This window comes from Episyrphus balteatus, chromosome 1 (genome assembly GCF_945859705.1).
Source record: "Episyrphus balteatus chromosome 1, idEpiBalt1.1, whole genome shotgun sequence".
Lineage (NCBI taxonomy): Eukaryota > Metazoa > Arthropoda > Insecta > Diptera > Syrphidae > Episyrphus > Episyrphus balteatus.
In genome coordinates, this window is record NC_079134.1 from 31325492 (window position 1) to 31341870 (window position 16379).

Genomic DNA, 16379 nt, shown 5'->3' on the forward strand with positions numbered 1-16379 from the left:
AATTGTTTATTTTTCGAGCAATAGTGCCTTTAACGCGTATTTTTCACAAAATTTGATATTTGATACTTTGAAAATCGGTATTAAAATTAATTTTACTTTTTATAAGTGCTGTGTTTTGTTATTGTGTGTATATGTACTGTGGAGTATTAATTTTCGTCTTTTTATAATGTGGTATGTTATTTGAATAATTAGCAAACTATCCTTTTAAATTATATAATTTAAAGAATGTCTTTCCAAATAACAAAGAAGGACATATTTGATGTTTGGGTCTCAAAAATAAAAATTAAGCGCTTTGAGGCAGTTATGTCATTTGTTTTAAATGTTTTTGGTAACATAACGTTTTCTGAAGAAGCAGTTAAATCATTAAAGGCTCAGTTCAGATCAGTTATGGTCAAAAAACAGGAACCGTGAAAGCTTTGAATGCAAAAATGCTTCCTGGCTCAGTGGCTATTTAGTAATACCACAGCAAATATTTTACGAAATTCCTTCCCCTTCGAATTCTGCAAGTGTGGGTAGACCTAGAAAATCATTTAATGAGTGCTGTGAAAAAATGAAGGAGAAGAAAGTACAAGGCCTCTTAGACTCACTTAGCTTTGAAGAAATTTCAACTGCATATGAAATTAGTTTGCGAAAAAGTGGAAAAAGGAATTAGTATGGGTGAAATTGTTTACATTAAAAACAAAACATATAGTAAAAATAATTAAATAAATTCAAATTGGCTTTTTATTTTACAAGAATAACACGATTGGTAAAAACAAATTGTCTATTCCAGTTAAACTGATTTTTTTTCGACAGGAAGTTTACGGTTCTTTTAATTTTTGGTATCCTTGATGATGTATGGCAGAAAAATTTCGTGACAGAACACTTACCAATTTAAAAAAAACATTGATTATGCATAAATAAAGCTACATAATTTAAAACATCCTTTGAAATAGTATCTTGTACGTTTTAGTAGCCTTTTAGAGAATAGTTTCTTTAGTTCATAAACAACGTCATTGATATATCGGTTTGCAAAAAACCTAGTCAATTCTGTCAATAATTAACTTTTTTCTTTATTTTATTCATATTTGTCATAAAATTAAACAATAAATCATTCCTCAAAAGTTTTTTTTGTAAATTATGATTTTCAAAAAAAAAGTACTTTTTGGTGAAAATAACCTGTCACTTCAAAGCTAATTTTACAAAAACTTAAATAAAATATCACCAAAATGTGAATTACATTTGATTGTATACACATATTCAATGAACTAATCACAAAAAAAACTACAACAAAATTTAAAATGCAAGCGTTATTAATTTTATTCCGCTAAATTCGCGAATTCCCACACTGTGCGTCGTATTCTCCCCAAGTGTTTTTGATGTCGTGTTGCTGTGTTGGCATCGTTAGATCCACGTTAATTTTTTGCGAATTCTCTTCGCTTGTAGTGATTGGATCTTGATTCTTATTGGCGAGTACTGCCAACCGTTGCTTCAAGAGCTCCGCCGATTTCTAATATTCGGCCTCCATTTTCTCCATCTGTTCCTCCAGAACAGATAACTCCTCCTCTCCAGCAATCTCTACTAGCTGCCTGAACAGCTCGTTCGACTTCTCCCACAATTGTAAAAGTCGATCCGCACGGATCAGCAATCCCTCCCGAGATGTCGTCTTCAGCTCCTCCGACTCCACAAATTTCAGCATCCTGCTGATTGCTCTTTGAAGCGAGCTGAATTGTCTGTCTCCTGACAGGGCAGCTGCTTCCTCCAGTGATGGTGTCTCCGTCTCCTTTTTTTTGCCTTTTATTCGAAAAGAAAGAAAGCAAAAAATCGATTTTAAATTTTTTAATAATTTTGTATTCTTCCCCCAACTACCTAGCTTATTTCATGTTGTGCGAATATGTGTGTGTGTACGCTTCCCCACGATTGTACCCTACCTACCGAAAATTTTCTAAATGAATTCTCTTGTGCATATATTTTTAAATTGTCACAAAAAAAATTATTCTCAGAAACTTCCTTCCTAGAAGATTTCCAAAAAAAAAGGAACTCCCATATTGCCAAAAAAATTTCTCAAATAAATATGTTAGTGGTCAACGCATCTGAGTGCTCGCACTGAACATTTTACTCCACTCCCTTTATATTTGTATTTTGAAAATAAAATGTGCTAGTGGTCCACGCATCTATGTGCTCGCACTGAACACCCTCTCCTCTCCTTTCAACTCCATTTATTTTTATTTTTTTTTTAAATAATATGTTAGTGGTCGGCGCATCTATGTGCTCGCACTGAACATAACTCCACTCCACCTACCTATTTATTTTAAATTTTTAAAATTAATATGTTAGTGATCAAGGCATCTATGTGCTACACTGAACATAAACTCTACTCCACTCCACTCCATAATATGTTAGTGGTCGAGGCATCTATGTGCTACACTGAACATAAACTCTACTCCACTCCACTCCATAATATGTTAGTGGTCAAGGCATCTATGTGCTGCACTGAACATAAGCTCTACTCCACTCCACTCCATTTTTGTAAATAATATGTTAGTGGTCGAGGCATCTATGTGCTGCACTGAACATAAACTCCATTTAAAATAAATATTACCTTGGAAAAGCAAACAGAAATTCCCCAAAAAATAAAAAAAATTCACAGAAAAGTATTTATTTTTCCTCCTGGAAAAATTTAAACAAAACTTCCTATTTGTGAAAGCAATAATTTCCCACTGGAAAACGCATTCAATTCAATCATCCTGACTACCTATCCAAAAAAAAACAACAAAAAGGAAAAAAAATCACACACAATAATAAAATAAAAATTCTGGCTGCGACGACGCACGCCCTTGCCTACCTAGTACACACAGTTCCGCACAACACTTTAATTAAATTTTCATAAAGAAGTATTATAACCTTTTTTGTTAGACATTTTTATTTTAATTTTCCAATATTTAAAGTTTTTCGATGATATTAAATTGTTTTTCTTTTTCTTTTATAGCAAAACTGACCCGCACAATTTAAGATTCGTCTTTAAACTGAAAAATTCAAACTGAACCGGTAGAGAAGATGCTTGATATTCCGGTTCATTTATCCTCTTTTTGCTTTTCTCTCTCTTTGGTGTGTGCGCATTGAAGTTGTTGATGGGTTGCTACGGTTGTTAAGTAGTAGTTGGGTGGTTGTTTTTATTTTTTGTGTCTGCTTGTGGTAAGTAGACAATCTCCTTCTAGAACATTCTCTTGTTGTAGAGAATATTTTGCTCTCCTTAAGTTGCGCGCATGGTATAAAAAAAGAAGGTATGATCATTAGAAAAAACTCAGTATCGAGAACTGTCAAATGAAAGAAAAAAAGATGGCTACTTAGTGTTTTGACAGCCCAGCCCATTGAAATTGTTGTTGTAAACAAATTTGTCTTGGAAATTGTTGTTGCTTTTGACTTTGCCAAATGCCAAACGTCAAAACACTATTACCCCATTTTGTAAGATGGCGGCTCTAATGATCATACCTTGTCTTTTTATACCATGAGTTGCGCGCGCATGAATATTTTTTGGTAATATTCCGATTCGCTCTCTCTCCATTCTCCGGTTATGGATTGTAGATATGTGTAAGTTTATTCAGCACATATTACATATGCTCCTGCAAGATTTTCTCCATTATTACCCCGTTTGTATGACCGATTTAAAGATCGAATTGAAACTGAATCGAAATTTCGATCCAGGTATATGGAAGTACCAGATCGAGGAATCGAATTGAAATAGAATCGAAAGCAAAATTTTTCTTTTAAATATATTTGCAGTAAAATAGAAAAATCTAACCAAAAACAAAGTGCAAGTAAAACTAGATATCATAATACATACATACAGTAAAATTTTCCAATAAGAAGACAATCACACACAATTTCCACCATAAATTATATCTCGAGTATTCAATTCGTTTGGTATATATGCATATTTTCGATTCGATTCAGCTCCCCGAGTCGGATCGGATCGACAAATCCGGATTCAATTCGATTCAGGTATATATAGACCTAAATCCTGATTCAATTCGGATTCAAATCGCCATACAAACGGGGTATATAATTTATTTGTGTGAATACTTGGACTCAGCACAAATTTATACATGCTCCTGCATGATTTTCTCCTAAATATTTTGCTATGTGTGTGAATATATGAATATACAGTTTTGCATGCTCCTGCATGAATTTTACTCCGTTTCTGTGTGGAATATTTTCGCACACAGTTTTCATGTACCAACATGAATCTTGTGCACATTCCTATGTGCTTTTTCTCCAATTATGCCTACGTAGCAGACATTCAAAATCAATTTTTATTACTTAATCTAAGATTTAACCCCAAAAAAAAATGATTAAGGTGATTGTAAGACACCTAGAGACGCAAAAAAAATATATATATGGTGGTTGTAAGTCACCAAAAAACGCAACGCAACCTAATTTAAATTAAATGGTGGTAGCTAATCACCATTTAAACGCAAAAAAAAAAAACTACATGGTGGGTGTAAGGCACCATGAAACGCAACGCAAAAAAAATGAAATGGTGGTTGTAAGGCACCATTTAACGCAAAAAAAAAAAAATACATGGTGGTTGTAAGGCACCATGAAACGCAACGCAAAAAAAATATGATGGTGGTTGTAAATCACCATTTAAACGCAAAAAAAGCTGAAAATGTGGTTGTAAGGCACCGTAATAATTTAGTTAGTAGATTATGGTGGTTGTAAGGCACCATAAACAATATTGATTTTATGTGAAATAAAGAAATAAAATATAGGATTTTTAAGTTTTGTGAATGAATTGCACATGTCCACATGCACAATTACAATCACTCAAACCTTAATTCCGTCGCCGTCTCCATGACGGGTGTACCTCCTGTTGTAGTCGTGTTGCACCTCCTGGTGTTGCACTTTCACACATTTCACCTTATTTCACAAAAATCTCACTCCGATCAAATGTTTTTTTTTTTTTTACAAACATCGCGACTCGAAGGACCATAATGTATTAGTCCTTTCTTAAAAATGAAACTAGTACGACTTTTATTGTGGGAAAAATATAAATTAAAAAACCCACATTTATTATCTCCGTTTCTGAAAGACTAACACATGACCTGCACGTCTGAAGGAGGTAACAAGACTGTAATAAAAATTACAATTCAAACAAGAAATTCAAAATGGTTGACTTCAGTGCTGAATTAGGTGTTGACTTCAGTACTGACATGAATGGCCAGTGTTGCCATTCGTAACAACTTAAATAATTTCTTTTGTTTTTTAATGAATTTATTATTACTTTCAACTTTTTCAGAACACAATATTTTTTTTATTTATTACGCGTGATAAGTCGCCCCACTTTTGACTTCGACTTTCATAAATGCACACAACGGACGAAATTAAAGTGTGCTCTGCTCGTTAGTCTACGTTTTTTTCGTAAGGCAACTTTTTATTTTTGTTAATTGATGTAATTTTTCGTAAGCCGATGTAAAATTTCATTAGTCTATGAAGAATTTTCATAAGCCAATTATTTATTTTCATAAAATGATGAAGATTTTCTTTAGTTAATGTTGAATTTCATAAGTTAATGAATTTTTCGTTACTTAATTAAAATGTTGATAAAGTAAGGAAAAAATTCTTAATTTTATTCTTTAAAATGAGTATGAAATTTTTCGTTAAGTGATGAATCTTTTCATTAAATTGAATTTTGTTGGCACTAAAAAGGGAGAAAAAAGTGTATGTAACGTTTTCATTAGTTGATGAATTACGAAAAATTACATATTTTCGTTGAGCCATATATTCAATAAATCAGTATTGAGCCAAAGTCCCTTTCTTTGATTAAATGAAATTTATTACTGGTAGAAAATTTTATTTTCTACAACTTTTATTTTTATTTATCTCTATGACCAGTGGCGGGCTTAGCTAGCCCTGTGGGGGTGAAAGGATGTTTTTTTTCGAAGAGATAGTAAAATCTGTAATTGGTCCTTAAAAGCCAATGATTCGTGTAAAACGTCTAAGAAATCCAAAAATAAAATGAATCATTGGCTTTTTGTGACCAATTACAGATTTTGCTGTCTCTTCGAAAAAACACCCTTCCACCTAACTTTTTTTATAGAATTTTTTGATCCTTGGTTCTTATCCCAAAAGCAAACTTTTTGCCAACTTTCATGAGTGTATGAATTTTTTTTTGTTGATTTTATGTACTTTTTTACCTGTACTATCAAGACAACATGCTATTTTAAAAATATATTCTAAAAAAATATTGATTTCCAAATCAAACGATTGTTATGAAAATCGGTTCAAAATTGGCTTAGACAAAAAAATTTTACGATTTCAATCCAGATAAGTAATACAATTTCCGAAAGGCAAAATTGTACATTTAATTTTAATTTTTAAATCAATATATTTCAACGAATTGTTTTTGAAATGATCGGTTTCAATTAAAAAAAATCATTGAATGCTATTTTTGTCCAGACTGTGAATTTTAATATAAAATTGACTCATACCGAAAACTGCCTCAATTTATGCCTTTTAAGTTTTGAAAAAGTTGAAAAATAAGCAAACTACTTTCTTTTTTTCTTATTTTTCAATTTTTTCAAAAACTAGGAGGCACAGAAACATAAAGTTCTTATTGTTCCATAAGGAATCAATTGAGACAGTTTTCTGCCTGAGTCAATTTTGTATCAAAACTCACAGTCTGGACAAAAATACTATTCAATGCGTTTTTTCTTTAATATTTTTTCGCCTATTTTTATTTTTCAAACTTGACTGTTTTTGGTGATTCCCTAGACGCGAAGTTAAAATTTTATTTTTAGAACCAAACTTAATGGTTCAAGTAATGATTAATGTTAATATTGAATATGTATGTAGTTAAGTGTTATCTGTTGTTATCAATTTTTGAAGAAAACAACATTTTTTGGAAATTCCGAATGGTCATGGCTCCTTCTAAATTCGTTCGGGGGTAAAGATAGGATAACCTGCAGATGTGTACACACATAGTTTGAATTTAATCTTAATTAATTGAAATATTATTTTTGCTTTTGTTTTTTTTTTTTTTTGTATTTTCAACTTATGTATGTATCATGCATTCCTACACAGAAAGAAAAACAACTTAAAATCAACGAAAACGTTCAACTATTTTTCGTAATGATTTTGCGTTGTAGACGATAATTTTAAAATTAAAGTAGAATATAGTTTGTTTAAAGTAGTTTGTAGTAAAAATAAAAATCATCAATCCAATTAAAAAAAATAAAAAATAATACAAAACTAATTTAATACTTACCTATATTTTAATGGTTATTATTTTTCACCAAGAAATAGTTAAAAAAAACTTTGATTCATTAAAACTTAAAAACTGGTTAAAACTATTTAAACTACTTACAACACAACATATGTTCTCTTTCTTTTACAACAATTGAAATTTATTTTGTTTGCCCCCACATGGGGGCAAGACCGTCCAATCAACTTCTGTTGATAATAAAACCGTTTCTATCTTAAAATTTGGAATCTTTTTGCAATAATCACAAACGTATGCTATTTTTTCATCCGTTCCCAACTTTTATTACAAAAAAAAGAAAAAGTTAAGACTTTTAAATAATATTTCATTTAAAAAAGTACAAATTTCTTTTCACACGATTTGATGAAAAATCACAAAATTTGCTATAACTTTTCGGGATTTCAACCAAACTTGCATATACTTACAGACATAATCGATCTTACCAGAAGCCATTTATTTTATATTAAAAGTCCTGCCAATTTAATATTTGTTCATACAATATAGTACAAAAACCGTCTTGCCTGATTGGATAATGTCTATTTTTAAAATATTTCTTTTGCCTAAGATTTCGCCAAGCTACATATACAAATATATATTTTGAAGAAAAAAAAAATCTGTGAAAAACACGCCCCCTGGCTAAAAGCTTTAAATTTAATTTTTTTCATTGTAAATACAACCAGCTTTACCATTTTACCTAGTTTCAAGATTCTACAATAAATCAGAAGTGCTCTAAAATATTCAGTAAAAATGGGCGGTTACCACGCCCCCTGTCTAATATTCGCAAATTTTATATTTTTCTCTTTGTAAAAACGTAAAAACAACCTGTTCTACCATTCTACCAAAATGCCAGATTCTATTTCAGTATTAATACCATCAATTCATAACGCCTTGTTGCTCCTAAGGTTTGCGGAAAAAATCTCATCTCTTGTGACGGGGTGGGGCAAGCAATCGATAATTTGTTGCTTAGGGCAAGTCATTTAGCATTGTTGGCATTTTTTCGACAAAATCGCAGTTGAAAACGATGCCAGAGATATTCTCTAGTATGACGACCTCAATCGTCACCAAAACGTATTTATTTAATAAATTTACGAGAATGAATCTAAACGTACACAAAAAAATTAAAATAATTAAGCTTTCCAAGAAGTTATGGAGAAAATACGGATGATCGGTGAAGTCTATCTTCCAAATACCATCTTCTTCACGATATATGAATATGAGCACAAAGATTCTTCAAGATCCAAATCGTTGATCTATCTGCGGAATCGGTTGTTGTCTAGTTGAAGTTTTCTTGATTTTTTTCAATACCGTAACATGGGGTTACTTTTCCCCGGCGGCGGGGGTAACTTTGCGCCACTGACGAAAAAAGTTAGTTTCTTGATTCACGCTCAGAAATGTTAGATTCTCTATATCGAAGCTACTGTAATATACACACACACATATATACATCTGCCACGTGTTGCAACGGACCATCTGCCGGCAGTTTTTAAGAAGCAGTTGACCTGTGAATTTGAGGTAGGAAATTCGTGCTTTTTTTGTGGTGAAAAATTTGGTGTGTGATAATTTACAAAGTAAGAACAAATAAACTAGTTATGATATTATTTTGTTATTACTCTGCGCTTGTCATTTGTTTGTTTAATTAATAAATAATAATTATTGCATTTTTTTTATGTGACTAAGCAGTTTTTTGTTTGTTTTGGGGTTACTTTACCCCAGGAGCAATTTATTTTTATAATTAAATGTGTTTTTAATTCTACTTATGTTTTTATTGTTTTTAAAAGTGAACTATTTTTTCGTTTGTAAATTTTTATTCATGTTTATTTTAAACTTATTTTGGTTAAATTAATGAAGTTTTCTGTTTTTATCTTTAAATTCGTATTTATTTATAATCAATTAATGAAATAAAAGAGGCTGTTTTGTTTTTTGTAAAAAAAAGAGTTGTGTGTGTACCTACACATTTTTTTTCTGACAGATTTGAAGCTTTGATCCAGGGCTATTAAAAGACAATACTAACTTTGCTCCAGCTAACTATACAGGCAGTATAGTTAAAAACTTCAGGTGGATCAAAGTAACCCCGTCCCTTGGACTACTTTGCCCCACTTTTCAACTTAAGAAACAAAATATTTTTACTGTTATTTGAATGTTTTTTTTTAGAATTAATGCATTATTTCATGTCTTATCAATGAATTAAAAGAAAAAAACAAATAGATACAAAAATAACTCTACCATTTTTAAGAGGTTTTCTAAAAATAGTGCAAAAAACGGAGCAAAGTAACCCCATGTTACGGTACCTCAAAAACTTTTTGTTGAAACTCAAACACTTGGTTGTCATCAAATTTGTCCAGTATTGGAACTAAGCCATTTAAAAATAATTTATGTCTGTTATAGACTCCATCCCAAAAATAATCCATCACTTTTTTCATAACAGGATCCGTGGCCAAAAACTTTGAAATAGCTAATTGTTCTTTCATTTCCATGTTTGCTGAAATAGAAGACACACATTTTATAAATATATATTATTAAAATTTAATTATACACATAACATATCAATCAAAAATTCAAAACATAAAAATGTATGAACACTGGTAAATGCTAAAATGCAGTTTCTAAAATTCAGAATTTCAAAATTTTATACCAAAGTTTGCTTTGATGATATGATAAAAGTGCGCACTGTCTTTCATTGTCGAAACAATATTTCATCATTTATAGAATTTGGAAAACAGTATTTCAAAGTTCAGGAAAATTGTTTGTCAAGTTCAATGTAAAATGGTATTAATTTTCTAAAGGGGATTTTGAATCTTTTTTTCATACTTGCAGACTTGGAGTGACTCTGCCTGTGTAAAAAAATTTCATTGAAGGTTTTGAAATAACAACATCGAATTGACAAGTCCATAGGTTGGAAATGAAATCACAATTTACTCACAATTTTCATCGAATTGACAGTCATAGAACCATTTAGCTGGCATTTTATCCCAATTAGTAAAGCTAAAAAATTGTACATTCACCGGATTCGTATCAAAATATTTCATATAAGGTTCTGCACAACCGGGTATATTCACAATTAGCTCACCATCTGAAATAAAAATCACATATAATTAAATTCAAACATTTTTAATTAAGTTAAGCACTTTTACCATTTTTTATAATGATTTCAACTAATATTGGATCAAATGCCGACAACAAGTTGGGAGACGAATTTTCTGCGACTTTAACAATAGCAGATCCTGGTGCAGAACGTTTGTTAATCCACGATTGAGAATTTTTATAATTACCCAGAGCTTTTAAGTAATATGAAAATTTGAACTTTTTAAAAATCACTAGTATTATTTACTGATAGCAATATGTTTGCATCCGTCCAAGCGATTGCGTAGAATTACAAATGTAAAAGTTCTTTGTCTTTTTTCAAATTATTTTTTATAGAACTAATTTGGATGAAATCTCCTTTATCTATCAATATGTATATTGCAATATTGTATTTTCATATTTGGTAATTTTTAGTTTCCCGCGATAAATTCAGTTCTCCATAAATTTCTAACAAACAAACCGAAATTATGACTTGCAACAGAAGATGCACTTATTTCAATGTTATGTTCCGCCGTTTGCCTAATTTTTTACAAATCGAGGCCTTAACAAGTCTGTTAGTTTTATACGTGCTTGAAACATGTAAAATGCATTACCTTAACTTACCAACGCTGAAAAAGAATGTTTCTCAAAAATTTTTTTCCCTAAAAAATTAGTACTTTTTATACAAAAAATGCAGCCTCGAAGCATAATACCAACTATATGACTAACATTGACCATCATCAGATTCACCATAATATACTTAATAAATAACCGTCAACTTCCTTATTTTATGTTTAACCGTTACGGATTATTCTCATCAGTTAGAAAAATGTTCATTTTGTCAACAAACTTTTTCCGACCTTTGTATTTATTGATTTAATTTTAATAAATTAAAAATAAAAATAAAAAACACCATTTAATTTGAGTCAACTAAATTTATTTATTTGTATGCATTTCGACCGATGTATCGGCCATCATTATACATGAAAGTTAAAGCAGTAAAGATATACATAATTGATTTTAAAAACAAAACATTAGACTAAATAGATCGACTATATTAAGCTTTTACAGAGTGAAGAGAAAACAATTTAACAACAATTAAACAAATATGACTCTATATTTCCATTGTCTGCATTCAGTGAGTTGTTGTCTTTTTGTATGTAAAAGCTTTCGATGGCGTCAAGCTTTCTACCATCTGCGACGCTTGCTAAAAGACGAACATCATTCAAAGTGATTGGCAAATGTTGTTCGTGTAATGCATGTGCTGCAATTGCCGATTTCTTTGAATCGTTGTTTTTAATGTAGTTCTGGTGGTCTTTGAACCTAGTTGCCACTGATCTCTTAGTTTGGCCGTAGTACTTTCGTCCACACTTGCATTTAATTTCATAAACTCCAGATTTTTCCAAGTTGTCTTTTTTGTCTTTCACACTTGTCAGTTTGTTTTTAAGTTTGAATTTATTAGAAAAAACTAAAGACATTTTGTTGCGGTGGAAGACTGTTTTAAGACCATTTGTGATGTCTGGAGCGAAGGTCATGGACACTCGACTGAAATCAGCTGGTTGTGTTGATTTTTTTCTTGTGTAAAAGGTTGAGAGTTGTTGTTTATTATATTTGTTTGAATGTTGACGTATTATATTTTCAATTAGAGATGATCCATATCCATTAATGTATGCTGTGTTTAATATATGTGTGTATTCTTGTTTATAATATTTGTTAGATAATGGTAAACTAACAAGTCTATGTGCCATAGAATGGAAGGCAGCTAATTTATGTTGGATAGGTGCAAAAGCATTGCTCGGTGTATACCTGAAGGTGCTTGTTGGTTTGTGGTAAATAGCTATGTCAATACGATTTTGTTCATTTCTTATTAATTTTAGGTCTAAGAAGTTTATTGTTTGATTTTCTTCTAATTCATACGTAAATTTGATGCTGTTGTGTTGGGAATTCAATATTGATAACAAATCATTTACCTTATTCTTTTTGACGATTGTAAAGATGTCATCAACATAGCGAAACCAGGTTTGTGGAAGATGGCCTTTCCTTTTTAATTGCATTTCAAAATCGGCCATGAAGGTCTCTGCAATTAATAGTGAAAGCGGGTTGCCCATACTCGTTCCAAAGTTGATTTTGAAAAATCGCCCCCTAAATTGAAAGTAATTCGTATTCATGCACATTTCAGCTGCTCGTACATAAACGTTTACTTTTTCAATTGGAATGTTCTGTTTAATGAGATTATTTTTAAAAATCTCTATTGCTTTTGGAACTGGTATTGAAGGAAAAAGTGAAGAAACATCGAAAGAAGCCAAAATTTCATCGTTGGCTAATTCTATGTTCTTAACTTTTTCTGCAAATTCGATCGAATTTTTAACCGATAGGCTTTCACAAGGTAGGTACTGTCTCATTTCTTGAACCAACCATCGTGAGATGTTTGTACACGGTGCACTTAAAAGTGCTACAATAGGTCTCATTGAATCCCCAGGTTTATGAACCTTTGGTAAGCAGTAGAGTCTCGGTACATCAGGATTTGAAATCAGAAGTTTCCATTTAAACTGTTCACCAAAAACATTACTGATCTCCTTCCTAACTTCATTAGCAGCTGTGACCATTTTGTTAAGAGGGGATCTTTTGATTTCATCGTATCCGCTATCAGTTATCAACTTCCAACAACGTCGATCGTATTCGTTCTTATCCATCACCACAATTTTGTTGCCTTTGTCTGATTTCATGACATAGCATTCTTTTTCATTCAAAGATGATACAATTTTATTTTCATCAATGTGGTTAGAGTTGGAAAGATGAAGATTGCTGTTTTCAACACAAAACTTGGTATTTTGTATTTATATACACATGTGCAGGTTATCGAATCTTTTTTCTGAAAGAACCAAGAAAAAGCCTTGACCATTCGGAATCTCCAAAGTATGTGGTTTTTTTTCTTCAAAAATTGATAACAACTGATAACACTTAGCTACGTTTACTACTGGTAATGTTTTCTGCAAATTTCGTCAACACGTTTTTTGCTATGTTTAATAAATATTGCATACTCAAAATTTTCATCAGAAAACGTACCTAATAATAAACAATTTCAAATGAAAGCCAAAAAAGACTATCAATGTCAAAAATGTCATTCGAAACATGATAATCTATGTACAGTACATAGATGATGAAAACAAATCTCATATAAGTAGGAAGGTCTTGCAAAAATTAATGTTAGTCCAATTCGAAAGTAGCCATATTCAAGATCAGTCCCATTTTAGTTATAAAGATGAACCTTAATCATCAATTTACAGTTTTTATTGCTGTTTTCTGTCAGTTTTGTTATGCAAGTATAAGTCATAAAAGTCATATAAGTCTATCCCAATTGGATTCTTCTTGCGATGCGCACATATTGATAGATAAAGATCGTGCTTACACAGATTTCATCCAAATTAGTTCTATAAAAAATAATTTGAAAAAACACAACGAACTTTTACATTTGAAATTGTACGTAATGACTTATACGGATGCCAACATATTGCTTTCATCAAATAATACTAGTGATGGTCCTTATTATGAAATTGGTAATATATTTAAGCTTCCTTCTGAATCATGGCTACATTTTTAAAGCAAATTCAACTTTTCATATTACATAAAAGCTCTGGGTAATGTTAAAAATTCTCAATCGTGGATTAACAAACGTTCTGTACCAGGATCTGCTATTGTTAAAGTCGCAGGAAATTCGTCTCCCAACTTGTTGTCGGCATTTGATCCAATATTAGTTGAAATCATTATAAAAAATGGTAAAAGTGCTTAACTTAATTAAAAATGTTTGAATTTAATTATATGTGATTTTAATTTCAGATGGTGAGCTAATTGTGAATATACCCGGTTATGCAGAACCTCACATGAAATATTTTGATACGAATCCGGTGAATGTACAATTTTTTAGCTTTAATATTTGGGGGAGAATGCCAGCTAAATGGTTCTACGACTGTCAATTCGATGAAAATTGTGAGTTAAAAGTGATTCGGATTTTAATAAGATCTTCTTGTTAGTATGTAGTTTGTGAATAGTTTACAAAAAAATTACTATAACCGTTATGCTTTTCGTATAGATTTTAACCCACAAAAATCGAAAACCATATCTTAAAAAATATTTATCGATAGGCTTTCGAAAAATTCAAAATCTTTCGAATCTTTGTATTTTTAAATTTGTATATATAAGTTAAGAACAGAATTCATAGTCGTTTCTCGAGTTAACCCTTTCGGACCCAGCGGTACTCTCATGTAACATATTTTTAAAAATTCGTAAGAAATATTCTATTAAATAATTTTTTAAGCTTTGATGGCTAATCGACAGATAACATATTTTGTGGGAAATAAAATTTACTACAACTTTCCTCAAAAACATTTTTCTCTAGCAGGAAAATTAGCTGAGCTATAAGTGAAAGTCGAAAACGCCTCAAAACAAAATGGCAGCCAGAGTTATACCGTTATTTTTGTGAAAAATGTGGGGTTTTGTTTCAGTACTAATGTTCTTTCATATTTTGAGTACCAATTTCAGTTGAGAATTATTTCTTAGACCTCCATACAACCAAATCTTACTTGACTGTACTAAATTAAATTATAATATATAATAAATTATAATTCCATACCTAAATTAATATTTTATAAAATGTGTGTCTTCTATTTCAGCAAACATGGAAAGCCAAAAAAACAATGAAGAACAATTAGCTACTTCAAAGTTGTTGGCCTCGGATCCTAATATGAAACAGTTGATGGAATTTTGTTGGTCTGGATTCTTAAACAGGCATAAATCATTTTTCAATAGCCTAGTTCCAACATTGGACAAACTTGATGACAAACAAGTGTTAGAGTTTCAACAAGAAGTTATTGAAGTAGTGAAAAAATTCAGGAAAACACCTACTACAGAAAAACCTACTGGATGGTGAAGAATATTAAATTTGTGCTTATGTTAATAGATCGTGAAATAGATGGTTGGTATTTGGAAGAAAAACTTAACCGATCATTCGTATTTTCTCCGTAACTTGGAAAGCATAATTATTTTTATAATTTTTTGTGTACGTTTCGATATATCTCGTAAATTTATTAAATAAAAATATGATCTGGATTGAATTGCCATATATGATATTTTTAAATTGTTTTTATTTTCTCATGGTTTGGATATGGTAGATATCAGTGTCTGACGATTGAAGTCGTCATACTAGAGAATATCTCTGGTATGGTTTTCAACTACACTCAGGAAAAAATAATTATTTTAATAGTTAAAACCAGGATATTGACTATTTGACTGAGGGACAAATAAATTGAAGTTAAAACGTCTTTTTTTCAAAGATGATCTACTTTGATTTATGTGACTTTAAGTTACGAAACCATCAAAAACTTAGCTTTTTCCAGGTTGGTTTTAAAATGTTTATCTTCAACGCGAATTCATTCCGAATAATAGTTAAATTAATGTGGTTTTCATTGATTTTACGTTATTTTATGGTGGCTTTTCCCTCAGTGTAATCACATAACTATTTTAGTAGTTTAAATTGACTATTTAATAGTTACATAATTTGAAAAATAAGAGAACTTTGATTGACTATTACAATAGCCAGAAATTAGCATTTTTTTTAAACTATTTTAATAGTTATTCCGATATTCACTATTTTTTTCTCTGAGTGTATGATTTCGACAAAAATATGCAAACAATGCTAAATGACTTTCACAAACCTTAGGAGCAACAAGGGTGATAAAATGCAACAAAATCTGAGTCCGACAAAAAATTTTAAATTTTCTAACGTTGTTTCAATTTTGATTTAAATATGTTTTAAATTAGTTTTTTCAACATTAAATCAACGTTGTTGGCCATTATCACAATTTACGTTGCGTTTTTTCCTCTTATGAGGGGTTGTAGATTGAGATGGAGACAGTACAACTTTGTCTCTCTTCATTTTTCCCTAACACCAAAAACTAGCCGAACTTCAATCGAAAGTCGCAAAACGATTACAAATGAAATAGTGGCTCTCGAGTTGCAGAGATAAATAGATTCCGATTCTTCATATTCAAGTGATATCAAAATGAGATATTCTCTAATATGA

General features: G+C 30.9%; 2 protein-coding genes across 7 annotated transcripts in view; one reads left to right on the plus strand and one right to left on the minus strand.

Moving 5' to 3' along the window:
* Nucleotides 1–16379, plus strand: part of LOC129907830 (CUGBP Elav-like family member 2) — a 473931-nt gene that overhangs the window by 69557 nt on the left and 387995 nt on the right. The gene's annotated exons all lie outside the window — the stretch shown is intronic.
* LOC129912629 (uncharacterized) lies at nt 10145–13026 on the minus strand. Its single transcript, XM_055991000.1, has 4 exons — nt 12107–13026; nt 11493–11875; nt 10372–10515; nt 10145–10310 (listed from the first exon to the last, which is right to left on the minus strand). Exons 1-4 carry the CDS (start codon nt 13024–13026, stop codon nt 10153–10155), a joined length of 1605 nt encoding a protein of 534 aa, XP_055846975.1. The 3' UTR covers nt 10145–10152.

What these genes read in the sequence shown, in the direction of transcription:
- LOC129912629 (XM_055991000.1), bottom strand. Translation starts at nt 13,026, where the DNA reads ATGAAATCAGACAAAGGCAACAAAATTGTGGTGATGGATAAGAACGAA. An exon ending in AAACCAACAAGCACCTTCAG is followed by an intron (nt 11,876 to 12,106) that starts GTATACACCGAG and finishes CTTTTACACAAG; the next exon opens with AAAAAAATCAACACAACCAG. An exon ending in TTTAGCAAGCGTCGCAGATG is followed by an intron (nt 10,516 to 11,492) that starts GTAGAAAGCTTG and finishes ATTACTTAAAAG; the next exon opens with CTCTGGGTAATTATAAAAAT.